Raw genomic sequence first — 21,845 nt, 5'->3', positions numbered from 1 at the left:
GCCAGTAAAAAAGAGAGGAAATACATGCCTAATAGCTAGGAATCTGTTTCTCTTTTTTCTCATTCCATGTAGCTTTGTTGGAGTTGAGTAGTCCTGGTACAATGGGAATGTAGGAGGTGACTGACTTTCCTTTCAGGGTCCAGGCAGGACTCACCACTTAGGCCACAAAACTACAGGGCCTCAGATGAGATAAAAAAGGAAGTGGGAGCTAGACTTAGAGCAATCAGCATAGCCCACTAAAATAACAATTGATTAGTCACCTGTTGTAAAGGGAGCTTGGAATGAGGAGAAGGTTAATACTGAGCCAAAGAAAGCTACCATTTCTGAAAAAGTCAAGAAGAAAAGCCTTAGGGTAGGAACTAGTCAGTAAGCATTTATTAAGCATCTACTCTGTGTCAGGCACTGTGCTAAGCCCTGAAGGTACAAAGAAAGGAAAAAGACAGTCCTTACCCTCAAAGAGTTTACAGTCTTATCGAGGAGCCAGGAGGGAAGAATCCCCTGACTTCAGATAATATGTAATTGTACTATACTCCTGGCTTCAGGCATTACTCAAGTAATAACTAATATTTAAAGGGTTAACTATCTGTGGAGGTGAGAGTCTCCGGCTGCTGTCTGATTAGTGGAAAGCATACAGATAATATCGGTTTCATCTACTGCTCTCTCCCCTTGACACTTGGTAGTGTTATAATAAAAAACACTACTCCTCTCCCTAATAGATGTAGATGTATATGAAGTATAGGGAGAGGATAGGATGTCACCTCTCTCCTTTATAACAGTTGCCCAGGAAGGATCCTTTAAGTCAATGGATGATATCCCTTCAGGACCCACCTGAGGTTAATTGATATTATTTACTGGGCTCTTTAGCTGGGTAATGTTGGAATCTGATTACATCTCTCCCTTCCCAAAGAAGCTTTGAATAATCACTTCAGGAAGGTATTTTTAAACTGTGAATGTATTTGGCAAAGAAGGATAATGGTATGGGATAGAGGTGCTGGGAGACCCTAGTTAAATGATAATAATGAATCTCTAAAGTGTAGGCAAGTAAAGAAATTAAGATGATAGCTTCTCTCTGGTACAGCCTGGCCAGAGCCACACCAGAGCAGACAAACTGCTGTATAATCTTTCAACTTCTTCTTCACTCAATGATAAGCCTAACCAGTTTGAGATATCCACCCTTCCACCCTCTTCTTCTTCTCCTGCCCACTTCCCGGATCCCTCCCGGGCCCTGGGAAACCTAGATGACTAAGATGATTGACTTCCTAATATCTAGGGGCAGTAGAATCAGAGATGGTGGTCTGGGTACAGGTTATTGATGGTACAGGACAAACAGGAGGAGCTTGCAGGGTTGAGTTTGCAAGTTCTCAAACCCACAAAGACCAGGATCCACTGATCTCAAATCTCAGGGACCAGAACCAAGAACCCAGAACCCCTGCTAGGGCTACCAGGATGGTTTTATACCCACCCCTGGGCCAACTGCCCTCTCCTGTCCGCATGCCTCTCTGGGAACATTCCAACATCCAACTGATCCACCTGTCAATCACAGTGTGAACTCCCAGAGATTCAATATAACAGTAGGCATCAAGGAGAGGGCTCTTCCCTCTCAGGTGGAGAATGGTCATATTCCTATACTACCTTTACTCTCTTAAAGAACATCCCAAAATCCTGGTGGAGGCAGTTACCCCATTCTCCAGGCCACTGCCACTGCAGGGTCTGTCCTAAGCACCAATGAATTCTCAGGTATTTAGACATTCATTCTATTGTTTAATGGAGCTTAAAGCCATTTGAATTAATACAAGTTTTCACACTTGGCAGCAAAGGCTTTTATGGTCCCTTTTAGTAGAATGAGAAAAGAGATGAGGGGAGAGTCAAGAGAAAAACAAGCAGATCTAGGCTCTTGAATGAAATAAAGAGCCCTGAAAAAAATAGAGAACAGTGATGGGGGTAGGGGCAGTGGAGATATAGGGAATGGTGGCATATTTCTAAGGCCTATTTCCTGGGTAGAGCTTTTGAGCTATGTCTCAGACAGTTCAGTATCACCCCTCATTGTACCTCCTTGGGTTCCAAGTAGAAAATGCTATCTCTAGATGGGGAGAAGTGAGTCTCATAGGATGACTAAAAGAGTTATTCAGGCCTCAAAGCTTGCACCCCTTGATTGACCTTTAGCCAAAGTAGCATAAAGATCTTGTTTGAGCCTAAACCAGAAGTACCCATGACCTCAGAAAATGGTTATAATATTGGAGAGTCTGCCATTACCACCACCAACCTACCATGAGTGCAATGCATAGAATTACAAGACTTGTATTTGTAAGGGGCCCTAAAGATCATCTAGTCCCTCTCTTCCATGTCTGTCTTCTTCTCTTTATCCCTGCCTGGCATTCATGGCAGCCAGCTTAATTACCTTCATTAAAAATTCATTCATTCAGCTCCTCCAGGCAAAGCACTGCCTCCCCAATCCTTAGGGACAGGAGGTTCCCTAAGGGCCCACTTGTCTTTCTGCTACAGAACTGAAGGTGGGAGCTGAAGAAGGGCAGGATGGTAGCCATCACCAACTGAGTTCCTCAGCCCTCCTCTCTGCTAGTTCTAAAGTGTATTAATATTGGCCACTCTGTGGCAAAATCACTGCTATGTCCAGAAACCCAGAACCAGCACCCTCTGTTTTCCCTGCCCTCTATACTTTAGGGTCCCTACATTGAAATAGGACTGCCTTAGTTGGGGGATTCACTGTTGAAGCCCCCAGCTTGCAGCAGATTGATGGAAGGGACCCTGGTTGGTTGGACCCTAGACCACAGGGATACAAGGAAAGTCTCCAGCGGGTTCTCTGTTAAGGGGACACAGGTGGCCTATAGCCTCAGGGCAAGAGAGAAGCATTCATTAGTGATCCTTGGACTATGAGAGTAGAGACCCTAAGATTAGAGGGAAGAGTTCTAAGAAGTACAATATGGCTAGGAGATTGAGGAATCTCATAACTTAGTTCTAGCTACTGACATTCCCCAGCCAGAGATATCCTTGCCTGCTACTATTTCATGGAGCAGATTCAACCAGATCCCAGTCTGTGAAATATAAGAACTCAAGCAATGTTTTCTGTACACAATAGCTTTCTGCCTTTCACCAAGCATCATTTCCAGTGCCCCAAATCCATCCCTCTGTTGACTCAATCCCCCCTTTTTGTGACCCCAGGTGGAAGTGGAGGTAGAGAGCATGGATAAAGCTGGAAACTTCATCGGCTGGCTGCACATCGATGGTGCCAACCTATCAGTATCCCTGGTGGAGCATGCACTTTCCAAGGTTCATTTCACAGCCGAGCGTAGCTCCTACTACAAATCCTTACTTTCTGCTGAAGAAGCCGCCAAACAGAAGAAAGAGAAGGTGAGTAGTCAAAGAGAGTTTGAGATGGAAGAAGTAACACCCAGAGCCAGGAACCTGGCAGCTAATCCATCTGAAAGACTTCAGTAGAGTTTCTAGGAGCTCCTTATTCTCTTCTTTCTCTACCTTTCATAGGATCATAAATATAATCCTGGGAGGGACATTAAAGGTCATTTTGTCCAGCTCCTGAATCCCAGGACTTGCCCAAGGTCATACAGATATTGAACGGCAGAGCTAGAATTCAAACTCAAATCTCCTGATATTACAGATGTGCCCATTCCACTAGTAGGTCTCAAGAGGAACAGGGGTCATTCTGCAAATCTCAACTGAGTAGTTGGGGATGGGGTTCATCCTGTGCCTCAAACAATCTGGGACCAACCAACCAAGGGAGTTAAGAAGTTTCTTCTAAAGAATATTCTGATGTCTCTGCTTGCCACAGAGTGGCTTCTGGCCTTCCAAAGGCTGTGCCAATGTAACTAAGCTTAGGCAGCCTACCTAGATGGAATGGCTTCACTTAAGGTCCGTTTTATAAGGGCTAGGATCACTGAGTTTAAACAGGCTTATCACCAGGCTGGCTGCAGGAGTTTTTGTTTTGTTTCCCCCCAAAACAACTCTCATTCATTTACTAAATTATAAAGTATTTCTGATTGGCATCAGTTAGGGCAAGTACCCCTGCCTACAGAATTACTATCCCCCTCCAGAGAAAGAACTGTTGGAGTCAGAATGCAGATCAAAGCATACGATTTTTCACTTTAGTTTGTGCTTTATTTTAGGGTTTTGTTTTACATGAGTTTTCTCTTACAACAATGTCCAATATGGAAATACATTTTGCATGATGATACATGTATAACCAAGATCAAATTACTTATCATCTATGGAGTGGGGAGGGAAGGAGATAGTTTGGATCTTATAACTTCAGAAAACATATGTAGAAAATTGTTATTACATGTAATTGGGAAAATAAAATCTTAAAAAGAAAAAAAGAATACCCATTTAGTCTTAGTAACAATCAGGTATTTGGAGTGGGAGACTGAAGCAGGTTAGATAATAGAGAAACAATTCAGGGCTGATCCTCCAAGAGAGAAAAAAAAGAGGAGGGCATTGCACTTCGACCCAGTTCCTGACTTCTCCAGGATTCCTTGAGGTTACTGGATGGCCAAAAACCCTAATTTGAATCTGCTTCACATTACCCCACTAGGAAGCCCATTTTGGAAGCTACCTCCAGAGAGGCATAAACCTGTTAGGATGGCAGATTTACAGTACATCAGCCTCTGCAGACACTGCGTTGAGGAGATGGGGGATGGGTCAGAAAGCATTTTGGGGAAACAAATTGTTGATTAAAGAACAAAATGCTTTGGTGGTGGGAGCCAGCCTTCCCTGCCCCCACCACCCACTCCAACAACCTGGCAGTGGTTGACTTACATCCCAGCACTGATAATGGGGATAAATCAATCGGCCACCAATTTGTCAGGGTTTCTCTGTGCTTGAGGAGGATTTCGTAGGACAGCCGTGCTGAGCCATAAATTTGTTCCAGGAATAAATGTTTCCTTCCCTATGGGGGTAATCATCTGGTTCTATGTCTCTGATTCCCAGAGCTGAGACCTGCTTACCTAACGAAAAGCAGGAGTTCCTCTGCTCTTTTTTCACTTCTACTATTCCTAACCGAAGCCATCCTTCTCCACTCTTAGGTCTTTCTGCCCTTTACCTTTTCTCCCCCGGGATGGTATTGGTTTCTCCCCCTAAAATTTCCTCATCTCTGCCCTGAATCATCCATCCACCAACCCAAACTCAGCCAAATGCCCTGCTCTTTTGGAATTTGAGGGGAGCAATAATAGATTGCAGCTGAGAAATCACCCAAGATGGAACAGGCAGGAAAGATCAGACTTCACCCTGGTTGCTTTGGTGGTAGGAGCTAGCCTTCCCTGCACAAATCCTACCCCACCACAACCTTCAATTAAGAAGGGACTTTTCACTCTTATTGTAAACTCCTCAAAGGAAGAAAGTTGTTTGAATCCCTGAGAGCAGGCACTTTGGATGCTGGGAAGAGAAGGGTAGGGAGGTGAGAGAAGTTTCAGTCTTGGTGACTTTCTGGAAAGAGTCTTTATCTTTTTCTCCAAAGCTCAGTTTCCCACTCACTCTCCACAACCCCAAATATTATGGGCATCGTTTTTTTGCCCTCTGCCAATCCCTATCTTTCCACCTGCTTTTTCCAAGCTTCTAAGAGGGAGATCAGAATTGGTTGATATGTTTAGGCAAATGCTAGGTCAGCAGAGGTTTAAGTCCTCTTTGAATAGTCACGATCATTGAAAGAGCAGTAGTATGAGCAACAAACACCCATTTTCAAGACCTAGATACAAAAAACTATCTCTCCTTCTGTTACTCCCACTCAGCCACCTAGTAGCTGTCCATTGCAGATGAGAACAGTTCTCTAGCCCTCTGGATCCAAGAGGAGGAGAGGCCAGACCCCCCAAGGTTAAGGCAGGGAGAAAAAGCAATCAGGTGATGAAGGGAGCAGCACATTCTTTGCCAGGTGTTAGAATTGGGTGTCATTATTTACTGTAAAGTAGATTTGGCTGAATGAGCCCAAGTCATCATTTGCTGGTGCCCTTTGATAAAGCCAGGAAGTCATTATCAATGATTAATTACTTACACAGACTGCATGTTTTTATTTCAGTCCAATTAAAGAGCAAGCACCACTGTCTGTGCCAGGAGCTGCCCTCCTCCTGGGCACTTCTACCACCCACCCCTACCCTAAGCAGGCAGCAAAGCCTCTTCCAGGGTCCTGTAGGTACTAGCAGATGCTATGAAGCCTGCTGTGTATGGATCTCCTTGTGGGCCCTGGTCTGACTAGGTGGAAAAGAGTCGGCCAGCCTTGTACAGTCAATACCAAGGCCTATGTTGATGATTCAGGACATGATTGCTGGCCTTGGAGTAGGTCAGTTTAGTAAGTGTTTGGAACCAAGTCCCAGGACCCACTTAAGGCTCAGACAGCAGCTTGCTTTGACAGCACATACATTAATATGAGACTCAGGCATAGTTACCAACATACTATGAATGAAGAAGGGAGGTCTGTGGCCAGAGAACTGGCAGGAAGAGGGGGACACTGGGGATATTGGTGCATTAGAGCCCAGGAGCTAAGTCTTTCCTCTCCTCTCTGGGACTTTGGGGGTTGGGGTGGAGGTTTAGGAGAAGCGCATGGGACTGGGTCTAGGAGGGGAATTCGTGTGCTTGTCTCCACACACTCACACCCAGGCACGTGTATAGGAATCTATTTGGAGACTCTGACGACTGGATTTTCCATTTGGTAGCTACCCCCTGCTGGGCTAATTCCTCCCTGTCCCAATACAGACTCCTCAGTGAAAGGACTGGGTAGAGCCATGCCCTCCCCTTAGTAGGAGGCTGACTACCAGCAAACCCCATTCCCCCAGGGTGCAGGATAGACCTAGAAGCCATGGGGTCAGCAACAGTCGCCTCTTTCCTTTCTCTTGCCTTTTCCCTATCTCTTCCCACCCTACCATGGCCCTGACTGAGAAAGAAAAGGTTACATTGGCCATTGATTTCATTTTATTTATTTTGGCTCCCCTGCTGCGGGCGTCAAGACATCCTCCACTCTGGCCCCAAGCCAGCCCCTCCCCTGAAGCCTCAGAATAGCAGTATTAAATAGAATTTAGAAAGGAAAGCCAGCAGATCCCCAGACCATGCTACCCACCTCCTGCCAGGGAGAACAGGGGGCTCCCTGGGGTGGAAAAGCAAGGGAGGGGGGAGGAAGGATGGAAGAGGAAGCTACTACTCCTGACCTGGTTTGCCCTTGACACCCATCCTCCTGTCCTTGCAGTATAGGTCCAGTTAGTTCTGTTAACTGGAGGAGCCACTCCAACAGGTAGTGAGTGTTTCAGAGCCTGATATGAATGCACAGTGCCTTAGGGAAAAATGGAGATTTGAAGGGCAAAGTGTCTTTGGGGTAGAAGGGAAGGAAAAGGGAAAAGCTTTTCGAGCCTGGACTTGTGTCTGTGACCAGTGCTACAAAGGAGTATAGACAGGGCCATCCTTGTCTATCCTGGGAAGCCTTCTCTGTCCTAACTAAAATCTTCTTCATAAATCCAGGTTCAAAAGGAAGCTCATGCTCTTACTGGACACCCATAGAAACATTAACCACTAATCAACCAATTAGAAGAGTGGACAACTGAAAAGCTGAAAAGTATTAGTGATCTTAGGCAGAAGGGAGAACCAGCACCATACAAACCCTGCTTCTCTGACATCAGACAGAGCCCTGTTCCTCTCCCCTTTACCCCTAGAACTTTGGCTCTAGAAGCACCTTCCCTACTGAGGAGACAAAAGGGAAACCCAAGCAGGGCTGTTCTTATACCACACTACTACAAGAATCACTGCTGCTCCCTTGAAAGGGGGCCTTCCAAAGGCCTACTCAGTGACAGTAAAAGGAGTGTCAGCCTTGGGGATTACAAGTGACATGCTTCTTCTTGGTGATCTGAAGTGATGAAGCGAGGGAGCATGTGATGGCAGTGAAGACATGGCATTAACAGATGTCTTGTCACTGTCTATCTTCTCACAGCACAAAATCCAAAGTTGAGGGGGAGTAAATTGCTATCACCAGAGCCCCCTTTTTCTCTGAGGGCAGAGCAGGGAAGGGAGCATACCTGAAGTTGATCCCAAAGACTGTTTCCTACCTGACTTCTTTCCTTAATGAAGATCCACAACCCCGCTTCCCCCTCCAATATGCTTATAGTCATTGACTTTGAGGACGAGGTCCCATGGGCAGGGGGCTGCCCAACCACAAGAGGATACTGCAGAAGCCAAAAAAGGGGGCAGCTGAAGTACAAGCTGCCTTCCAGGAGGTTCTCCAAATCTCCCAGTATATGGGCCTATAATCACAGGAGCATCCCAGAGCTAGAGCTAGAAGGAACCATCAAATCCAGCCCCTGCTCCCCCATTTTATAGGGAAGGAGATTGTGACTTGAAGAAATACCATTTGCCTATGGTCACACAGGTAGTAAGTGGCACAAGCAAGATTAGAACCCAGCACTCTCCACATGCTTTCTCTCAGAGGAAAGAGTGAACAAATCTTCATCTAGGACTGGGTCAGAAGATCAGCTACAAGAGGCCTCTTCCTATTATAGCGTTTACCTTAATGCTACTCAATCCCTTTGAGCTGTCTGTCACAGTAGTGGATAAAGGAAAGTTTGGTCCATTGTCTAAAGATCCCAAGATTCTTGTGTTGGAAGACTTCTTTCCTGTGTAAGACTGACTCCCCTTGTTCTAGATGTCAAGAGCACAGCCTCCCACTATGGCCTAAATGAACAAAGATGACTTCTCTTCTCTGTGAATGGAGCCTGGTACTGTCACCAGAAGTTCTTTACTCCTCTTAGCCAGTTCATTCTGGATTGATTTGTTCTCCCTCCCCTGGTATTCCTCTCCCCCGAAAGATCAGGGAAGAGAACAAGATGGCAGGATTCTCCTCCATACTGAGGTTCTGTGCTGGTATCATCCCAAGGCCATTATGGTCCAGTGGGCTGTTTAAAAAGGTTTGGGATGGAAGGGTACTGGAATCAGATAAGGTAACAAGAAGAAAAGGGGCCTAATGGGGGTAAGTGTAGGCAGGGGAGTAGCTGGGGCAAAAGGAAGACAGAAGGAATCAATGAAAGGGACTACCCAGGATTGCTGGATGGCAGAATTGGCTCACTTAGTCTAGCATTAATGAACTGACTGAGGCAACAAGTAGCCTGATTGATCCAGAGATGATACTAAATTAGTAAGTTCTCCTTGAGTTCCCCAGAGACATGGGAACATGGTTGGGAATGACTCCAGTGCTCTCCACTAGATTGTTAGAACCCAAGAGACTAGTAGACAGCTTCAGTCTTAGCAAATCAAGGCAGAAGGCACAGGCTAGGGGAGCTGGAAGTTCCCAAAAGGTAGATACCTCTAGGCCTTATTATGGGGATAGGTTCCACTGCTTTTCCTTATTTCTTTCATTGGTGAAGAAGGGTGAAAGACATTAGAGCTACTTGGGACAGCAGGGAATAGGCAGAGCAGAGCTATGGTCTGAGAAACTGTCACAACAGAGGAGTAAAGAGAGTTTTTGTGAAGCCATGATCACTTCTCTACCTTTGGGCTAGGAAGCAAAACATACAAATTTCATCCCTGTTACCACCCCTTCTCTTGCTGGTCAGCCAAATGTTAAGTAAAGGGATATATTCTTTGTATTTACCAAATTATTAAATCTGGGAAGCAGAGCTGCCAGGAGTATAGGAGCTTGTACAGGTGGCTTTAGTATAAGGATATTGGAGAGGGAACATGATATGATGATGGTGAAGGGAATAGGTTTAGAAGTTATTAGAAACTGGAAGTTAATTGAATGGCAAGATAGGACGAAATAGTAGTACTTTTAAATGGTCTAATGTTCTATCTCATTATTTCCTTCCCCATTTAATCACAGATAATGCCAATACCCAATCCACCACTCCTATATACTCATCTTAGGAAACAAGGGGAGGAATCTTTACAAAATTCTGTTTCATAGATGGAAGGGCAGATGTCTTAAAAGAATGCTTGGCTCCACAAAATGCACACCTTTGGCTTTAGTCAATATCCCCTCATCCTAGTTTTTTTTCATCAATGAACCACATGGTGGAACACAACCTTGGTACCACTATTCAGAGTGCTGGGCAGGAAATCCTTTCTGACCCAGAGTGGCATTTCTTGTGTTCATACTATTCACCTGCTCCCTACACCTGCAGTATGCTTCCATTTCCAGGCATTGATAAGAGGGTATTTCAAAATGATAAATGATACCCAGTGGAATTGTATGTCATCTAAGGGAGGCTGGGGGGGGGGGGGGGGAAGAATATGAAATATGTAACTGTGGGAAAATATTCAAAATAAAAAATTTTTTAAATAAAACAAAATGATAAATGTTAAAGCCTGAAGGGATATTTGATATTACATATATTCTAAATAAAATTAGGCTACTGAATTAAATGAACTAAAATTAGGCATATTCTAAGTATGGGCAAACACCCATATCCCTCATTTTTCAGATGAGGAAATAGACCCAGAGAACCTAAAGACATAGCTTAAAGGTATCCAAGCCAGGACTCCATACTATAGGACTCTGACTAAGGTCAGAGCTGCTCTCATCTCCTGGCTGGTGCAGTCCCTCTCCTCTCCCTGTCTCTGTAATGACCTATTAAGGGCTGTAGGTAGGACCCAGGCCACTAGGTACTTTTGAATAGGTGTCTGTGTGTCCCAGCATGTGGTCTTAGTTCTTCTTCTAGGACCTTTGTAACTGCTCGACTAGAAAGTCACCTCTCTTCCCAGGTCTGACAGGCCTTACCACTCAGATAATCTCCCAGATGCAGGATTGAACTTGGCATGCCATCATAGTGAATCAGTGTCTGAGCCACCCTAGCCCTGACAGCTCAGTGGGGAAAGGGAGGGAGGTAAAGAGAGGTAAGAAAGGGTGTAGCCTAGCCACTAACTAAGGTTAGAGCTCACTGAATTATTGAAAAGAGGATTCCTTGACCCTCTCCACTGCCCAGGACTACTTCAGTTGCCATTTGTCCTACGTGGTGCTGGGGGCCTAGGATAGACTAAAAATGTTTTTCTAGCTTAGTCACATCAGTAGGAAACTTCAGGCCCATTTCTGGTTCTCCTCTGCCCCCCAGATTCAGTACATATCCATCTTCCTCAGTTACTTTTACAAACCAATTGGCAGGGAGGAGACTTTCATTTCTTCATAGATTAAGAACCAGAATAGATCACAGAGGTCATTTAGTTCAGTCTCCTTATTTTACAGATATTGAGACCCAAAGAAATTAAGTGATTTGCATTTGCTCAGACATCCCAGTAGTTGATGACAGAGCGAAGATTTGAACCAAGAATCTTCTGACTCCAAATTCAGTCTTCTTCCACTTAATCAAGATTCCTTAAGTAATCTCAGTAGTTCACCATTCCAAAACACCTAGTCAGGTCACCTAGAAAGTATAGCCATCTGTACAGTGAAATACAACCACTTAGAAACTGTTAGCTGAGCTCTCTCTCTCCAAGAGCTGGCAGGAGTCTTGGGCAGGCAGAGAAGGAGGAGAAAACAAGCAGACAAGGTAAAGCGCCTAGAGAGGAGATGACATCTGGCCAAAAGGAGCCCAGCTACCTGTACTCTTTTTTTCTTATCATGGTACCCTCTGTGTCCCCATGCCATATATCGAAAACCTCCTGTGTAGCATTGACTTCTGATCCTCTCTCTCACTACCCATGCCTCCTCTTCCCTTTCCTGCCCACAGGTGTGGGCCCACTATGAGGAGCAGCCCTTGGAAGAAGTGTCACCTGTGCTGGAAGAAAAGGAACGTTCGGCCAGCTACAAGCCTGTGTTTGTAACAGAGATTACTGACGACCTGCATTTCTATGTCCAGGATGTGGAAACTGGTGAGTGTGCTGAGACTGCCATTTTCCCTTTCCCTAAAAAGCCTTCTGTTTCTCCTTCATTCCTCCTTTTGTCCAGTGGAAGACACATGTCCTCTTTCTAACAAACTTCACTGAAAGAATGAAGAACCTAAATGCCACCTTATATGTGCATGCACAAAACACTTTTCGGGGCCCTCATCTTTCATATAAATTCCCCAGGCCTCTCTTAATATCTTTTAGTATGGAGCCTGTAGGGTTCTTTCCTGAACCTACAAGTGAGCTTTAAAAACAATATGAAGAAGTGAATGTGGTGGCACTGACAAGGAGCTTCTGCTTTCTTCTGAGACACCTTGGTTAGGCTAAGTATAGAACAGATTGCTGCTATGTGTCCAAGAATCGTCACTCAAACGTAAGCACTCTCCTTCTTCCTCCCACCTCTTGATTCCATTTTCTGAGGTCCATAGCTATCCAGGGAAGAGAGCCAAAAGGGGAAGATCCTTGGTTTGCATGTACTGGGTGTTTTTCCTCTAGAGGTTAAAGGAGTCCTCGTTGGAGTGAGTAGCCAGTTACCATAGAAACAAGCAGAACTGTGGGGGTAGTCATCCCATAGGCATTGTTAGCTCTCCAAAAGACCCTCTCCTCTTTCCACAACCCCTTGAAGCCCCTCACTTCCTGACTTCCTATGCCTTATGGAAACTCATGCTGTTGGAGGGCTCAGAGGCATCTCTTTAGATGACCTTTAGAGGCTGTCCTAAGCCTCCTTGGTCTCACTTTTTTCAATCTCCTTTATATCATTTTTCCCTGACTTTATTCCTTTCATCTTTAACCTGCCTAGAGAAATAGACAGAAGAATGTTGAATATCCCCCTGAGGAGTAGACAAGAACAGGAGCCAAAAGAAGCTTTCAACAGACACTGGGCCATGGCTCAAGATTGCTAATGGTCCCACCTCTTCCCTTCTAATGATATTTCTTAAGCAGCTGCCTTTGTAGTGATGCTGTTTTGACAGAATACCCGTCCTTTACTAGACGTAGGCTAGCTATGCCTGAGAAGAGAGAAAATGACCACAACCATCAAAACAGGAGAAAATGAGAATGAGCAGCTTTTGACCTAAGACACTTTTTTGGTAACCAGGATCCTAAGGGAGATTAGGGAGCTGGGACACTGCCACCACTTAGAGGAAAGCTGCCCCTAGACGCTGAATCACAGCCAGAAATCAAGAACTAAACAATTCCTATTTATATGCAGCTTGAAGATTTATAAAAGGCTTTCCTCACAGTAACCCTATAAGGGCAGTATGTTATCCCCATTTTGGAGATGAGAAAAATGGCACTCTGATGTTCCTACGATTACATAGCTAGTAAGTGTGGGTAGAATTTGAACCCAGGTTTCCTGCCTCCAGATACAGAGCTCAATGTTCCATGATGTTTCTCTGCCTCAGACAGCAGAGAGAAGAGAGTTCAGTTTATGTGTAACATGCTATATTTGAAAAAAATAATATTACTTTCTCTTTGGCATGATCCTAGACAACCCATTGGGTTGAGTTGAATGGGAATGAAGATTTACATATGATAAAAGTTCTAGGTAGGTATTGAGAGCCATACCTAGACACAAGGCCAAGAGTTCCAAAGGTTTCAAGCAAGAAGTTCACCAACTCTCCCTTTAATAATACATTCCAGAATTTGACCAGGAGTCAAAGTCAGGCTCATTGGCAGACTCCATTTTCCTGTTTTCTGAAGATCAGGTTAACAACTGCCCTTCTTTGGTACTCTAGAATTTCTTCCCTTCTCCACAGCCTCACAAAAATCACTGGCAGTTGCTTTGCAGCTGCATCTATCCATTTATTCTGTTCTTTAGGATATGGTTCCTCTGTACTTGGTGATTTAAACTCATCAAGAACACCTACCTAGTTACATCTCCCATTAGGGTGAGATAAAAGAGGGAAAGAGACAGCTTGGATCTCATAATTTTAGAAAACACATGTAGGAAATTGTTATTACATGTAATTGGGAAAATAAAATATCTCTGAATTAAAAAAGAAGAAGAAGAACTGGTTACTATCTCCCTATTTATAGGTGGAATTTGAACCCAGGCCCTCTGAATCAAAAGTCAGTGCCCTGCTTCCATTTTTGTTCTGTCCCTTTCAGTCCAAAGGCTATTTTTGGTAGAGAAAATGAGCAACATCAAAGTCGGAGCTTCTCTGACTCCTCTCCATTGTTATTATCATCATCCCCTCCACACAAACAACAATTTTGTCCCTCATTTGTGCATCTTTTCAGAAATATGACTTTAAGTGAATCCTCTATCATTGCCTTTGCTTTCCTCCCCAGCCTCAACTTGTTCTGGGCCTCAGCACTCTGAACATTCTTCTTATAGGATATATATGTAGGGTGTGTGTGTGTGTGTATTCTCCAGTATTCGTGCTCCATCAGCTACCTGTGCTTCCATCTTCCCTTTATAATCAGTTAGCTAAGGAGCTACTACTGTTCCCCAAACAGTTTGCTACTTTTCTTATCTCCATGCCTTTGCACTAGCCGGCCCCCATGCCTGAAATACTTTACTTTTTCCTTTCTGTCTCTTAGAAGCCACAGCTTCCTTCAAAATTTAGCTCCAGCTTCTGCAATGTCTGGTATATAGTAAACACTTAATAGGTACTTGTTGATGAATTGTGTCTTCACATCAGTGTCTTTTAACCTCTTCCTTTCTCTCATAATTAGAATTTTTCTCTTTAGGCCTTTACAATCGTATTCTGAGAGTTTCGCATCCTTTCTAGACTAACTTCCCCTGTATAATTTCAGTCGATGAGATTCAACCTGCCTTTATTCCTTGAATTCTGCACTTCAGAAATCTAGATGCAGGTCAGAATGAGTCCTTTTCTCAATCATACATTCTAAAATGAGATGATCACTTCCCCAAAGTTCCCATCATTTCCATCCCAGCAGCTGTTTCCATGTCATTTGTAAGAACCAGATCTAGATTAGCAGTTCCTCTACCTTTTGAAGAATAAAATTATCATTAAGGCAATTCAGTAGATTTTTAACTACTCTGCTTTAAGTAAAGTGGGAGCCCCAACCACTGTCCACATCACTGTATCATTTCTGTGTCAGGCTTGTGATCTATTTGCTAAACAGATCACACCTATTTACTTTCTGTCCAGGTAGTATATAACTCATTCTAATGAGAATGCTGCTTCTGTTTCTGCTTCCACTGCTCTCTAGCATGCCTTCTCCCATGCTTTCCCTTTTTGGTTCTTACATTTCTATATGTGAGTTTATCTTGAACAACTAGGTGGTTCAGTGGATAGAGCACTGAGCCTGGAGTCAAGAAGACCTGTGTTTAAATCCAGCCTTGGACACTCACTTAGCTGTGTTTAACCCCAGGCAAGTCACTTAACCTCTGTTGACCCCAGTCTCCTCATCCATAAAATGGGGACAATAATAGAACCTACCTTGCAGGATGGTTGCGAAGATCAAATGAGATAATATTTGTAAAGTGCTTAGCACAGTGCCTGGCACATAGTGGGTATTGTTGAAATGTTAGCAGTTATTGTCATTATCTTAATATATTTTGAACTCTAGGGTCACATTCATTGTCCACTACAGCACCTTGCCCCTCAAGACCCAGAGTCTCCTAAAGCCCTGAGCCTCTGCAAGAGAGATTTCAGATGCTTAAAGGATGTCCCCTTGCATGTTATCCTATATGAGCCCAGATCTGAGATGCTGAGTTTTTTATCACTATCTCCGGTCACACAATTCTGGAGGCGTGTTATCCAGATGGGAACCCCATGGCTAATAAAGAATAAGCCTCAGAGACAGGTGATTAGTAAGGAAAGCCTCAGACTGAAATTCCAGAATACCTGAGGAGAATAAGCAAATTAAAAAGTAAGGGGGAAAATACTTTGAAACCTTTTATATTCCCTTTTCCCAGCCTCCCCAAGACAACTCCTACTCCTGATAGTGATCTAAATGCTTTTGTTCTTTCTCCATCCTATCCACCACTACCTATTAAAACTTGCTTTTAGGAAAGAAACTAACAAACTGATCATACTAAGTTGTAACTGATTGATGGGGTTGAAATTTAAAAGAAAAAAGCTCTGGTTTTAGCATTTCAAACAGCAACAAACCATGAGAGTGAGAGATGAGGTGGAAAGGAGGGTTGTTTTCCTGGGTCCCTGGTCATGAATCTTTATTTCTCTAAGTGTTCACTGATGGGTGAGGGAAAGAGTCAGCTGCCTTCAGAATCAGAGTCTTGGGAATGCAAGGAGATTAGTTATCCCATGGCCAGAGAGAATGTACACATAGGCATAGTCTTTGATCCTATCATCTTACTGAGAGGAAAGCTATCCTGCTTAAGAGACTTGAGGGGAATGGGAGAAAGTGATCTGCCAAAGGAGAGTTAGGATCTGGGCAGGCTGCCCTGAAACAAGGAAGATGAAAAAGGGAAAGGGAGAGACCAGCAGATCTGCTGCTGAATCAGGGCAGGCTTCAGAGGAAAGTGGTAGGCAGGCAGGATTAGATAGTAATGCTGAAAAGAAAACCTAGGGTGTTCCCTCATGGACAGAATACAGCAAATAATGAGCACAGACCAATTGTCCCCAAGACAGATGGGAGTCAGAGGAAAGACCAGGAAGGGTAGGAGCTGCTTACCCTAGAATTAAGAGGAATTAAAGCTTCACAGCAGGAGGAAGAAATGATGGCATTTCAGTGGTATAAAAGGTCATCTAATGCATTCCTTCTATTATAGATGGGGCAACTAGGGGTTATAACAAGGCCTAGAAGTTAACAATGTGCATGAAGTCCCAGCACATTAGTGGCTTGGCTGGAGCAGGGGAAAGGAAGAAACCAACCTAACAGCAGCGTTGAAGTTCATATGGCACCCCTGGAATGGATGGAAATGTTCAGGTGCCAAGGGACATTGAATTCAGTGGCTAGATCACACTCAGTTGAATAAATGAGGATCTAGACTCACTACACCAAGGTTTTATCACCTTTTTCCTGGTCTCTGACTCTGCTTTTAAGGTCAAAGCCTTATTGCTTGATCATTTCTCTGCTGGAGATTTTCCTCTGGTCCCTTCTTTTCACCATGTAGGCTGTAGGATGGTGTAATGGGTAGTCTGGAGACAAACCAGTGCAAGCCTATATTCTCAGAATTGAACCTCCTCTGCCTTAAGAAATGGTTCCAGATTACTCAGGGTTATGATCTTTCTCATTGCTAAAATTATAAATGTGTTTTTAATTTATTATTAATAAATGATCTATTTAATTATAACATTTAATCCTATGAAACTAAGGAATTTTACATTAAAAGAAATACAAATGGGGCAGCTGGGTAGCTCAGTGGAGTGAGAGTCAGGCCTAGAGACAGGAGGTCCTAGGTTCAAACCCGGCCTCAGCCACTTCCCAGCTGTGTGACCCTGGGCAAGTCACTTGACCCCCATTGCCCACCCTTACCAATCTTCCACCTATGAGATAATACACTGAAGTACAAGGGTTTAAAAAAAAAATCCTAAAAAAAAAAAAAAAGAAAAGAAAAGAAAAGAAATACAAATAACTCCTCTAAGAAAGTGAAATAATATTTGATTTTTTTTTTTAATGACCCAGAACCAGGTATAGTCCTAGAGTAAAGATGCTGGGATAAGAGAGAAGAGTAGACAAAAAAGTGAGATGGTATATCTGGAAAAGGCTGATTTTGGATCAGTGATTTTAGTCAGCCTCACTTTTTCTAGAAAAATCCCACCTTAGGGCCTTGACCAAGAGTTGAAAGAACATATAACATTTCTGTGGGGCACAAGATCTTCAGGCATCCTCCTTCCATGTTCATTGAGCTGGCCCAGCCATAGACTCATAGACTTAGAGCTGGAAGGAACCTCAGGAATCACTGAGATTTTGAAGATGAGGAAACTGGGGCGTGGAAAGGGGGAGTTATCCAAAGTCATTCAGGTAAGAGAACTTAGACCCAGACCCTCTACTTCAAATCCTAAGCAATAATTTTTCCACTGTGACACAATCCATTCTTAGTCAGCCTGACTTAAGCCTTTAATAATCAAGACACTGATCTCCTGTTAGTTCCTTCCCATCTTATGAATATGGAAGGCATGCTAAGAAGTGGGGAGAGTGAGGAAGGGAGCAAATATAGTAATATCTGATGGTGCGTCAGCAATGAAAAAGGTTTCTGCCTTCCCACCCCAGGCAAAGATGGGGGCCTATGGAGCATAACGCCTAGGCCTCACTCCACTTTCCTTACAGGGACACAACTAGAAAAGTTGATGGAGGGCATGAGAAATGACATTGCCAGTCATCCACCCATAGAGGGATCTTATGCCCCTCGCCGAGGAGAATTCTGTATTGCCAAGTTTGTGGATGGAGAATGGTAAGCCGCCCACCTAGGACAGAGCATGGGATGGGTAGGGGAGGTGTCCAGGGAGCTGCACCTGATCCACCCACAGGCATGGGTCCAAGGTACCCCTCTTGGGCATGTAGATTTTCTAAGGTGGCATGATGACATCATTCTACTCCCCTGGCAGCTGTTCTGACTGATGGTTTTATATTCCATTGCTCGTGATTTCCCCCTGCCAACCTGGGGCCAGCTTTGGGGGCAGTCTGTTGGCAAGTTTGGATAGGAGAGCACCCTGCAGCTTGGCCAGCTCCCTGAATGCAGAAGCAAGTGGCATTCTACCAACTCCCCTGGGGAACTAGCCTATGGAAGGCCTGATGAGACCGAACCAACTGGCATGTTCCACACTCACACAGCAGGAAAGGGGTTGAGGAGTGCATGTAGCCTTGAGATGGCCCCAGGTCATCTGGGGGTAGTGAGACCAGCACCCTGACGTTGGAAATGGGTCAGATGAGGCGAGCCTTGGAGGGCAGGGCCCATGGCCTTTCCCAGGGTGAAAAAGTGACTTGGATGTGTTCCCTGCTATAACCTCCCAGACAGATCTGCCGACTAATTACAGCTACTGTTTAGTGTGCTGGGTTTAAACAGCAGACATCAATCTAGTCATTAGTCTTGTTGCTTTATGCCCTGAGGACACATTAATCTGCTCCATGCATTCCATTCTCCCTCCCGTTTGCTTCCCCGGTTACTCTAGATTCCATAGGAGGAATCTCTCTAGAGTGAGGGAGTGGTGACAACCAAAATTATAGCAGTAAAAAGGCTGTGTGCAGGGCAGCCCCATCTCATAGTCCGAATAGCCGGGACCCCATCTCTCCCCAACCTGAGGCTGCTGCTTTCTTTAACAGTGGCTTGATGTCATTGCAGGTACCGAGCACGGGTAGAAAAGGTGGAGTCTCCAGCCAAAGTCCACGTCTTCTACATCGACTATGGCAATGTGAGTGTCATCCTGGGGACATAGGACGAGGTGATGCTGACCCTCAGACTCACTGGGTTTTACAAACCTTACAGAGTGAGGGAGTGTGAACACCACTGCAGTGCTCTTGGGACACACCAGGCCATGCTTCTGAGAAGTTGGCCAGGGCCAGGATTCCTACTTTTATTAGGTTATAGACTCCCTGGCAGTCTGACGGAGACCATGGACCTCTTCTCTGAATCATGTTTTTTAAATACATCAAAATATTTTAAAACAAGTTCAGAGATTTCAAATTAATTAATCCCTGGGATAGGAGAATTATACTGTGATCAGAGCCATAGGCTCCCCTGGGCTTATCTCCCACTGCAGGTACATCACCCCACAATCTACCACTTCATATAATCCAACTGAGGAATTGACCCAATGCCCTTCATCCTCTCCGGGGAGACCTCTTATACCTCCCATGGCTCCTTACCATGTAGGATGGGAGCACAGAGAGGTCGGTAGTGTGTGTGGGGGGGGGGGGGGAGTAGATGTATTCTCAGAAAACCTGGGAGTTTGTCAAGTCTTCCACATTCATCACATAACCCCAAGCTTCAGCCCTCGTTCCTTAGGTTTGGAATGACAACTGTTCCACATCCCCATATCTCCCCATTTCCTTGGCCACAAGCAGGAATAAGAAGCAGCTTTTATATCCTCTGTAGTCAGATTACCCAGCATGAACAATTTAGCTGCCTAGCAGGTAGAAGAAGGTCACACCATGGGCATCCTAGAAATAATGGCAAGAAATAGAAGGAACCCAGCTGGGGCTCTGACACCGACCCCATGCTATTTCTTGTTTACCACTCAGGGGTCAGTCCAGTAATGGGGTGCAGAGAACAAAACAAAGTCCTAAAAAGAAGGGGAGCCAAATATCACTTGGTCTGTAGTAGATCCTCACTGGTCTCCGAGCACTCCTGGGACATTCCCCTCCATTCCCCTTCTCAGCCCACTGCGGATCCCGCCTTCATCTCCCTGCCTAGCGCAAGAGTCAGAGGACCCGTCTCCCAGAACATAGGTCTTTGGAAGGAAGTGGAAATAGCAATTAGAGCCTCGTTATCACTATGATTATTTTAATAGGCACCACTGGGTGTCCCCGGCACCAAGCCCGGGGGTGAAAAGGAGTGAGTCCCTGGTGTTAACTTCCCTCCAGGGTGAATACTGCCCTGCCAAGGTTAGACGACTGGGAAAACCTACGGCTGTGGCTAAAGCCTCATCTCTCCCAGGCAGAGAGTCAGAGACTGTTAGTGAGAATTCACACATTTTCACAAAAGCCGAAAGACCAGTCAAGAAGAGGTCATTTGTGAAAAAGGGAGCCTCGGGATACGGAGAAGGTTCCGAGGTTGGAGGGTTATGTGATCTGAAGGTGTAACTTCCTGATGCTTGCCCCACAGAGAGAGATCCTGCCATCAACTCGTTTGGGTACATTGCCCCCCGCCTTCAGCACTCGAGTGCTGCCAGCTCAAGCCACAGAGTATGCCTTTGCCTTCATCCAGGTGCCACAAGATGTGAGTGCAGACCTTTCATTTAATGTGCTGCAGTAAATGTCTGAAGAGATATTTCACTGCCTGTTTCCAGGACTAGCCTGCACATGGGCTCAGGTGTGCCCACACACACGCACACACACTCAAGGTGGGAAAGATAGTGAAGGGAAGCAATGATTGCAGGAGGAAAAGTGGGGAGGGCAGGGCTATCGCCACAGTCAGTGATGCCCAGACTGCTCTTCTTTGTCGAACTATTCCACTTCCCAGGAGGATGCCCGCACAGATGCTGTGGACAGTGTGGTTCGGGACATCCAGAACACTCAGTGCCTACTCAACGTGGAACACCTGAGCCCCAGCTGCCCCCATGTCACCCTTCAGTTTGCAGATTCCAAGAGTGATGTCGGACTTGGCTTGGTTAAAGAGGGGCTGGTCATGGTGGAGGTTCGAAAGGAGAAACAATTTCAGAAAGTGGTATGTTTTTAGGGAAACTACCTGCTCATGGTATGGCCTGAAGTCCTTCTGCTTTTCTCCCAATGAAGGCTAAAATACCTTGCCTTCCCCTCCACCACTGCGGGAAGGAAGCAGGGGAGCCACAGAAAAGATTTGGGAAGTGTGTGTGTGTGGATAAAGCAGCGGGGAGAGGCTGCTTTTCAGATTAATTGGCCGCAGTATAATAATTCAGGCGCAAACTAAATTGGGTGATTTCTCCTTAGGTCTTCCCTGGGTGACCACTTGAGGAAAAGGGCACAAGTAGAAAGCTCTGACCAGAGTTGGGTTTGCCCCTTTCCTCTTTGTTTTCATGAGGAGACAAGGCACTTCAGTTCCCATTGTACAGACCTTTCTAGATCTACCCTGATTGCTATAACTGTTTTATTCCACCATGCAGAGATAGGATCCTCTTTATCACTAAGATGAAAATGATTACCTTGTATATCTGAGTCTTCTATCTCATTCATACCCCAAAATTTTTTCTATGCCTACCAACCCTCATCTTATCAGAGAAGATTCTTTTGTAAGAAACTGAGGCTGCTTCTTTGGCATACCAACCAACAGGACAGAACAGGCTTCACCCAGCCAAGACAGTGTGCCTTTTTACAAGGATAAATCAGAGATGGGAAGTTCCTTCTAGTCCTCTCCTCACAAAACAGAAAACTTGTCACCCAACAAAAAGGAAGGCACCTTTCTTTTCTATCCCAGCCCTTGGCCCAAATGTCTGCAGAAGGTGGAGAAGTAGAGTTTG

At 44.8% G+C, this 21,845-nt stretch overlaps 1 protein-coding gene across 1 annotated transcript in view; it reads left to right on the top strand.

The window, feature by feature from the left end:
- The window catches only part of SND1 (staphylococcal nuclease and tudor domain containing 1), a 524,029-nt gene that overhangs the window by 500,587 nt on the left and 1,597 nt on the right, over positions 1 to 21,845 (top strand). Inside the window, exons 17-22 of the mRNA XM_044679610.1 lie at positions 3,178 to 3,366; positions 11,658 to 11,799; positions 18,022 to 18,145; positions 19,034 to 19,103; positions 20,516 to 20,629; positions 20,873 to 21,076. Coding sequence (XP_044535545.1) covers positions 3,178 to 3,366; positions 11,658 to 11,799; positions 18,022 to 18,145; positions 19,034 to 19,103; positions 20,516 to 20,629; positions 20,873 to 21,076 — 843 coding nt within the window. The remainder of the gene's footprint in view (positions 1 to 3,177; positions 3,367 to 11,657; positions 11,800 to 18,021; positions 18,146 to 19,033; positions 19,104 to 20,515; positions 20,630 to 20,872; positions 21,077 to 21,845) is intronic.

Source organism: Gracilinanus agilis, chromosome 5 (assembly GCF_016433145.1).
Source record: "Gracilinanus agilis isolate LMUSP501 chromosome 5, AgileGrace, whole genome shotgun sequence".
Taxonomy (NCBI): Eukaryota; Metazoa; Chordata; class Mammalia; order Didelphimorphia; family Didelphidae; genus Gracilinanus; species Gracilinanus agilis.
Note: the sequence above shows the minus strand (reverse complement) of the source record. Positions and strands in the feature narration are given on the sequence as shown.